General features: G+C 38.9%; 1 protein-coding gene across 2 annotated transcripts in view; it reads right to left on the reverse strand.

The window, feature by feature from the left end:
- The window catches only part of NOVA1 (NOVA alternative splicing regulator 1), a 149,177-nt gene extending 142,415 nt beyond the window's left edge, over positions 1-6,762 (reverse strand). The window contains exons 1-2 of one of the 2 annotated variants that reach the window (XM_040620798.1): positions 6,339-6,762; positions 4,454-4,597 (exon numbers count right to left, since the gene is read on the reverse strand). In XM_040620798.1, the coding sequence (XP_040476732.1) occupies positions 4,454-4,597; positions 6,339-6,474 (280 nt within the window). In that variant the 5' untranslated portion in view covers positions 6,475-6,762. Of the gene's footprint in view, positions 1-4,453; positions 4,598-6,338 lie in introns of those variants that run through there. The other variant, XM_008708826.2, reaches the window with a different exon arrangement.
- Positions 6,763-8,520: the final 1,758 nt, after the last annotated feature.

Consider the following 8,520-nt stretch of genomic DNA (forward strand, 5'->3'; position numbering starts at 1 on the left):
CAGAAGATATAACATCAGAATGAAATAAAAAAAGAATCAAATAAATTGAATACCTAAGATTTCTAATGCTGATTCAATTTTTTAAAAATCCCATGCTACAAAATATTTGCCTACATAATTATCAGAATTGTATCTTTTGGACTCTACAATTTTAATATAGATTGTGCTATGCCAGTAACATTCCCTCATATGTTAAGATTTCCTATTGCTTAAAATGAGAAAAAAATATTAAAAATACAGCAAATTTTCGGAGACATAAATGTCTAACTGAAAGACTTGTTCCTCCTCCAACCAAGGGTATAGAGAGACAAAATATAAAGTAACCCACAACAACAGGTAATATGACAAATATTATAAGTTTAAGTTTTAAAGAAAAACACATTATGTGCCAGCAACTCTTTGATCACACTAAAATCGAAGGTATAGTATAGTGTAATGATAACCATTGTATTAAACTCAACAATACTAGTAATTACACTACTTTAATTTTCCTTTTTACAACTCTATTTATCTACTAATTTTGACTTAAAATATGTATCAATAAATTTCTAAGATGTTTTGCATCTAGATCAAAGTGTTTAGACTGCAACTTTTTAAAAGCTGTAACTAAAATATTCCTGTTGTACTACCAATATTGTAATACTCTTCCTTCAACAACGTAAACAAAAGAAGTGACCTATTTTAAAACTTTGTCAACTCATCTGATGTCCCCCAAAATTATCATTCTTATGCTATATGGTCCCGATCCTAAAGGTTAAATTGGCCACTGAATTCTTCCCATGTCAAAATTAAGGCAGTGTTGGGTATTTCCTTCACTAAAAGAAAAATTCAGTTACAGTCTGCTTTCATGAGTTTTAAAATTTTAACATATAAATGGCTTGTGATTAAAAAGAAATCATCCAAGTTGGATATTGCTAAGATTATGATATGATAAATCTAGGGATATAAGTTCAAAATTTTAACTTAAGGACCATAAAAGGAAATACTTTACATCAAATGTGATCCAGTTTTATTACCATAAATATGAAAACAGTATAAGATACAGACTAATATATGCTAAGATTACAGTGAAGTATTCCTGTTTGAATGACATAATGAATATCTCTACTGTCCTACAATGGAATAACAATAGGTACATTATGAAATGTTCTAAAATCTAAGGCACATATGAAAAAATATACTTTATAAATCATTTACTATTCCCAACTAATAGTTTGTTCAATAAGTTTTTTGGATTATCTACCTGAACCATGCATTAATTTTAATAAATAAAATCAATCCATGTATTAACAAAAACTAAACACATCTTCAGGTGCCAAATAAAGGAAAAAGAGAATACTATCGCCATTCTGAAAATGCTTTCAATAATATATTCCCCAAAACGAGAAAGCTGTTTTTTACTACAAGGCAACAACTTTAAGTAACCTATTTATAAAAAAGATATATAAATAAATAAGCTGTTTTAATCAAGTAAAAAAACAAGATATATTCGTAAATCACACGTAATAAGTTGTATTCTGTAAGATTTAGATTTTTAAAAAGATAAATGAATTACAAAGCACAGCAAAAAAATAAAGCACGTCTACTCGTAGATCTCTTCTTTCTGATTACAGTAATTTAAAAATGCACTTTACAATCCTCATGATACAATTTCCCTAAATTATTTATTTACTATGACATGCGGAAATACACAATACAATATACAGTTCTACAAATTCTAAATCATACCAATTAATGTGCACAAAATATTTTCTTCATTTCAACCATAAATATTAAAAATTACTCAAAAAAAGCAAGGTTGCTTAAGATATTTTAAAGACACAAGCTGAGCAAAAAACAACAACAAAAAAACCCCCATAAGAATGCACAAATATGATAAATATGAGTAGACTATATTGGCTACAATAAAAACAATGGATATACAATTGAGTTGAAATTTGTTAAAATATCCCCAACGTGTGTCTGTACTCTGCACTATATATCCCAAAGAAAATCTGTCTTAGACAACATGAGTATTTTAACTAAACCTTCTGAGCACAACTACATTCTGTCAAAACTTAGGTAATCTGAGAAAATCCATTAGGTTATAAAACTAAAGTACACTTTTTCCCAAATAAACTGTCTTACCAAATGAGAAACAGAAAAATTCTTCATGAAATAAACATCAGGTATATTCATTCTAATCAAGTAGGAGTCATAAATACATATATGAAACATAAAAATGGGCTTCCAAATAAACTATTGCATAATCCTACAAGAAAGTCCTTATAATTCGGCGTTATAAATCACAGTTTCATAATTTACTTTGTCTGAGATGAGCAGGTAAGTATCCCTCAAATATATCTGAGTACGAGAAGTTGAAAGTAGCTCAGCGGCTGTTATGTTGAAGAATACCAGGACCTTAGATAATTCCACAGGCTTGTGGTCAAGTGTGAACAGAAAGACTATTAAAATTGAAGTCTATCAGAAGAAGAGAGATGTATCTGTCTGAACAGGTAATAACCTAGTTACTATCATATTTAAATAAAAAGTGTTCAGAATTAATACAGCTTATTAATTACAAGGCTCTATTTTATCCTTAAAATTGATTCTAGTGTGTGCTTGCTTTCCACCTGTTACAGGCTGAGAGTATAAGCCTTCTTTTATCCAGACATTTCAAATCACATTTGATCAGGTTACGTCACTACACACACAAAATTTTGTTCAACGCGTTCCAGTTTTCCATTTTTTCCAACGGATATTCTTGCTCTATATGAATAACATGTCTCAGAACTATAAATAAAATAAGCAATTTCAATGTAATAAGAAAAATATGCATAACTAAGTGGACTAGAAACAAAAGATCTAATTCTCAGTGCACCCTTTCCAACCCACTGAAAATAAACTATATTCAAATGAAAAGGCATTTAATTTACTATTTGGAATATCCTTGATAAACACCAATTTTCTGTAACATCCCTGCACATCTGATACCACCTCATGTTTAATGCAAAAAAGCTATTTCATTTTCATCTATTGACAGTGAATTTAATTTACCATTGCAGCTCTTTTCCTAGACTATCACGTTATTAATTCTGCAATCAAGCTCTTTTGAGTGCTCTTATTTGTACTAAGGTTTTCACAATTCCACATTGATGTTTTTCATCATAATATACCTTTTAAACATACAAATGTGAATATGTTAGTAAACTTTCTTAACGCAGAAGGAAAGTTCCAGAGACAAGGAAAACCATCTACAAAACTACACTCACAGGAGCAAACTTTCGAAGGACAGCATATCTAATAAATTACATTTTAGTTTAATATGTGCAGTGTTTACCAAATATACTACATTTAATTTATATAACTAAATGATACTGTCAACCATTCTAAAACCTGATCTAGCATAATGGTCCATTTTCTACCACCAATCAATTGGCTATGAAAAAGAAATCCTCTGTTAAAGCACTCTTACTGAAATTAGATCATTGAAAGCAAATAAGCTTTTCTTCTCTACCAGGGGAAAAAAAAAAAAAGCAGTATCAGTCCCCTCAGCACTGAATAAATATTTTTTATGGCCATAAAGACAAAATAACCAAAAAAAAAAAAGGCAGACGCTACACCTGCGTAAAAGCAAACCAGTTCATCTTTTACCTAAGAGATACACTATTCGATTATACGGATTCTCCAGCTAAACTTAAAATCCATATACTGAGTAGCAAAATGATAAAAAAGGAAAAGATAAAACACGCAGAACTATATAACACTTGAAATAAAAAACACACACTGAAAAGTACAAAAAAATTATACCACCTAGGAAACTTGCCATTTTCCAGGTTACAGTACCACACAACTGTTAATACATTTTAATCTAATACAGCTCTTCATAACACAAATTTTGAAGTATTACTTTACTTCTTACATAATAATATATTTCCTTGTCACAATTACATTAAAAACGCAGTATTTTAAAAATCTGAAGAGGCAGCACTTGTCCTCTTTACTTCACTCCAGGGCCAACAAACAAAGCAGTGAAGCAGAAAGAGGTACATAATGGATTTAGAAGTAAATGGTCCATTCTTTAAGAAGCCTTCCTACCCCCTCTTCTGAATTCACTCTAGACTAATTGTCATTACAATGATGTCTGAAAACTTCAAAAGAACCCTATTTCCTGATGCCAGCTGTCCATGTTTCTATCTTTAAATTTTAGAGTATTTTCCTAATTAGAAAGAAGTATTTAGAAATACCCAAAAGATTCATCTTGTTATTGTTCTAAATCAGACACAGTATATCAATTATTGAAACAAAACGTAACACCAACAGTAGAAATATACTTTAAAATTTTCCACAAATACGATATATAAATAAAGTCTATACTATGAAGATTTTCTTTCAATACAACATACAGTACAGGTAGATCTTCTCTTTCTTTCCTTGGGGATTTATCAAACAATCTCTTCACCATTGCACCTACCTGGGTAAAAATCTTTGGACTTAGACAGCTTGATGGTGGCTCCAGTTTCTTTTTGCAACTGAACAATTGTCTGTCCTCCCTTCCCAATTATAGATCCAGCAGCATAACTAGGTATGAGAACCTTTAGAAAATACTGGCCGTCTTCTGAAAAATGCAAAGAAATATACTTGGTTAACATGGTAATATTAAACTTTGTATCCCCTCTCCACCCTCAAGAGGGAAAAACAGCAATTAAAACACTGGGCATATAGCTGCAGGAAATATGGGGTTAAATATTTTTAAAGAACAAAAATAAGCCAATTACAATGAAAAATAAATAGGTACAAAATGTTTCCCATTTTGTAGGATTTATACTTTCAAACGTGGAATTAAAAACTAAACATGTTCTATCATTTTGCAGCACTGTAGAAACTGATGACTAAATTCCAGTTGTTATTCCAAACATGGAAGTCTTCCAATTCTATCTGTGGTTACTATGGTAAAATGAAATGAACTGACCCTTTAACAAAACTTCAGAGATTATACGATGACAAACCTTTGCTTAACATATTGCAATATAAATAAGTAAAAGGACTGTAAATAGTGATGAGCTATATTTGTTTGACATTAGCAAACACCTAAGGACTACAATTAGCCATTGCCTATATCCTACTTAAAGTATGCAAAACAAACATTTCTCCTACCAAATAATCCACCCAAACTGTAGGGTGTATTCCAAGCCTGCAATAACTGCCAGGAAATAACTCAAAGTGATGTGAACTGGCAAATCTAACTAATCCTGGTGTATTTCTTTAGCACTTCTTAGTCTACCATGATCTCGTTTAAGCTCATTAATTAAAGGACCTTAAGAAGAATTCCGCCAATACTAAAAAGCTTAAGAGTCATTTATATCAAATACACTTAAAAGTGACCAAACAGATTATGTTACTTCTCCAAAATAGCCACAGTTTTTAAAGCAGAGGGGGTGGATGAACCAAGAAAGAGTGAAATGAAATGTTTTAGAAAATAAAGCCAACTCCATAAACTTTAATTTCCGACAAACTGATCAAGTCTTAAATAGGAAACACCCCGGTAAATCCAGCTTCCTTATGTGAATATACGTTCCAAATTTTGCGGGTGTGCCATTCGCAAGACCCCCGTCCGTCTCTAATGTACATGCTGTAGATAAATTCACCTCTGCCTCGATGCATTGGGTGCATTGTTAAGATGACTCCAGTGCAAATGAAGAAGCAATACCGGTCCCGTTATAACTCATCTTCCCAGGAAGCGCAGGATGTTAAACTAACAAGTCACAGTACCAGACACCCCCACCCTCGTATGCACACCTCTGAAGACAAATCAATGAGATATTTGCAACGACAATGTAAGTGCGGTAAGAGCATGCACTCATCAAGATTTTGCATACTACTTGTGGCCCAAGGCAAGGGGATGAAGAGAGAAAAACTCTCCGGTGCCCCAATCATTTGCTATCCGCTACCCAAGTGCCATTTATTTATTTATTTTATCAGACTGTTAAATGCAGCGCGCATCTTCGGGCGGCCATCACCTCACTCGGGGGTCATCCTCCTCCTCTTTAACGGACCCCCTTGCCCAGGTCTAGGATATTTAAATGGTCAGTCTTTAGACCGATTAAATGGAAAGATAGGTCTATTCCGAAAAACCAGTCGCCATTTTGATGAATGATAAACAGAGAAATGGAAATGTGTCCGGGACGGCGAGGTGCGGGGCAGGTGCAGGGGAGGGGGCGCGGGGCAGGGGCGCGGGAGCCGCCGGGTTCGGGCTGGAGGTGTCCGGGCCGCGGGAGGGAGGGAGGCCGGCGGGAGGGAGGGAGGCAGGGGCGGGCGGCGGGGGATGGGGCCAGCGGGGAGGTGGAAGCGATACCCACCGCCCGTATTGGTCCTCTTGGTGCTGCCGGCTTCAGGGGGGGCTTCCAGCGGCCTTTTCCGCGAGTCCGGCGGGTCCAGGTCTATGGGAACCCCAGTGTGGGTCCCGTTCTGCTGGATGGGAGCTGCCGCCATCATGTTTGCAGTTCCTGCCGCTGCTACGGGGAGAAGGTTCTCCCTTTTGTTTTGGCTTTTTTTCTTTTTTTTTGCGTTTGGGGTTTCTTAAGGTTTTTTTTTTTTTTTTTAATCGGATCAATAGAAATCTCTTTAGAAAAAAAAGCAATGTTGCTGGTTTGTTCTCACTGGGGAGGGGGCAGGGCTGAGGAGCAGCTGCAGTGCAGTGTCAGAAAGGAGACAGGGGAATGGAGGGGGTGTGAGAGACAGAGGGTGAAAGAAGGAGAAGAAAGGAGAGAGGGGGAGAGAGTGAAGGGAGAGGGGCGAGTGAATGAGCGGGAGGAGGGGAGCGGGGAGGACGGGCAGAGGGAGTGGGAGAGCGCGAGGGCTGGCGGGGCGCGGGGAGAAGCCGAGGAGGAGGGGAGAGTGAGGGAAAGAGTGAATGAGCAGGAGGAGGGGAAGGAGGTGGATGCGGAGAGAGGAGCGAGCGGCGGAGGAGGGCAGGAGCCGGGAAGGAGCGCGGCGATCCCCGCGCCGCGCTAGCGCTGCGCTCGCTCCCGCTGCTGGTGCTGCCGCCGCCGCCGCTGCCGGAGCGGTTCTGCCGTTGCCTGGGCTGCTCGGCGATGCTGCTGCTGCCGCCCGGTCTCGCTCATTATTTCTCCCGCTTGTAGGGGGGGCTGGCGGGGAGGGAGGGGGATGGCTGGGAGGGGAGGGTAGAGAGGGGTTGAGTTCGTAGACTCCCACACACTTCGCGCTCGGGTCCCTGCCTCTCAGCAGCGCCGCCGCCGCCGCCGCTGCCGCCTCCCAGCGCTGATGCCTCAGCCTGCGGGGGCGGAGGGGGCCCCGCCGGAGGCGGGAGAGTGGTGTGTGTGTGTGAGTGTGTACGCGCGTGCGTGTGTGCGCGCGGGCAAAGCGCGTGCCCGGGGGCGCGCGCCGGGGACGGGGGCGGGGACGGGGGCTGGGGCGCTCCCGTGGGAAGGGAGGGGTGAAAGGTCGCCGGTCCCCGGCAACACGGCTCAGGCAAACGTAAGCGGCTTGTCGCAGAAACCAAGGGGTCTAAGAAACCCGCTAGGCTAGAAGGCGGGAAGCAGAGATTACTGACAGCCGTGCCAGCCAATAAAATGGGAATGTGAGAAAGGCTCTTCAGGCCCCTTCCCAATCAGGAAACTTAGGTATGAGAGGGAAAGAAGGGGCGGGGTGGGATCTCGGGCAAAGCGGGGCTGGAGCGGCGACAGTTTTGGCTAGTCTGAGAAGGGCATTCGAGTGACCGTTGACAACGGGTGAGACAGCGTCAAGGCTGAAGGAAGAACCTTAACTTTATGCTTCCAGGACTTCTAGCTAGGTACATTAGTTTTTATTTTTAAGAGTTAGGTGAAAGACAGCATCTCAACTCATCGGCGGTTTTCTACGGGTTGTTCATCAAAAGAGTATTTATTAGTGGCACTGTGTAACATCGTTAGGGAACTTATAGTGTCACTCGCTGCCTTTAATCCTTTCGGGAACAAGCCAGGATATAAATAAAGCTAGGTATATGGGTCTTCCCTTCACGAGGCGCTGATAGGCAGACTAAAGACAGACAAGAGCTGAGTGAGTGTACACAAAACTAATTATTGAAGAAAGTATGAATATAGGAATAAAACTAATTGCAATGTGCGCGACTTATGATTATACAGATCTTGGATATATAGGGAATCTGAACCTCAAGTGTACAACGCTACAGAAAAAATAACATAGCTACGATAGACTCTGAAAGTCTGAAAAGACTCAGTTTACAGCTTAGTAAATTGATTGAGTGAAGTATTTTGCTCAAGGTCATCTACCAAGTTAGTTGTTTAATTAATCAATGTACTAGGAATTAAGGATAATGGAAAAACATGGACTTTGGAGCCCGAAATCTTGGTTTCAAGTCCTTGCAGTCATGTTCTAAAAGTGTCTTGGGCAAATCCTTTAACATGTTGGCTATTTTATTAAGTGCTTACCATGTGCCAAGCAATCCATTTTACATGTGATGCTTTTATGTGTAGTATATCATTTAGTTATTACTGTCCCTATTTTATGAGACAGTTTAGG

The sequence above is a fragment of the Ursus maritimus genome, unplaced genomic scaffold (assembly GCF_017311325.1).
Source record: "Ursus maritimus isolate PB19 unplaced genomic scaffold, ASM1731132v1 scaffold_36, whole genome shotgun sequence".
Lineage (NCBI taxonomy): Eukaryota > Metazoa > Chordata > Mammalia > Carnivora > Ursidae > Ursus > Ursus maritimus.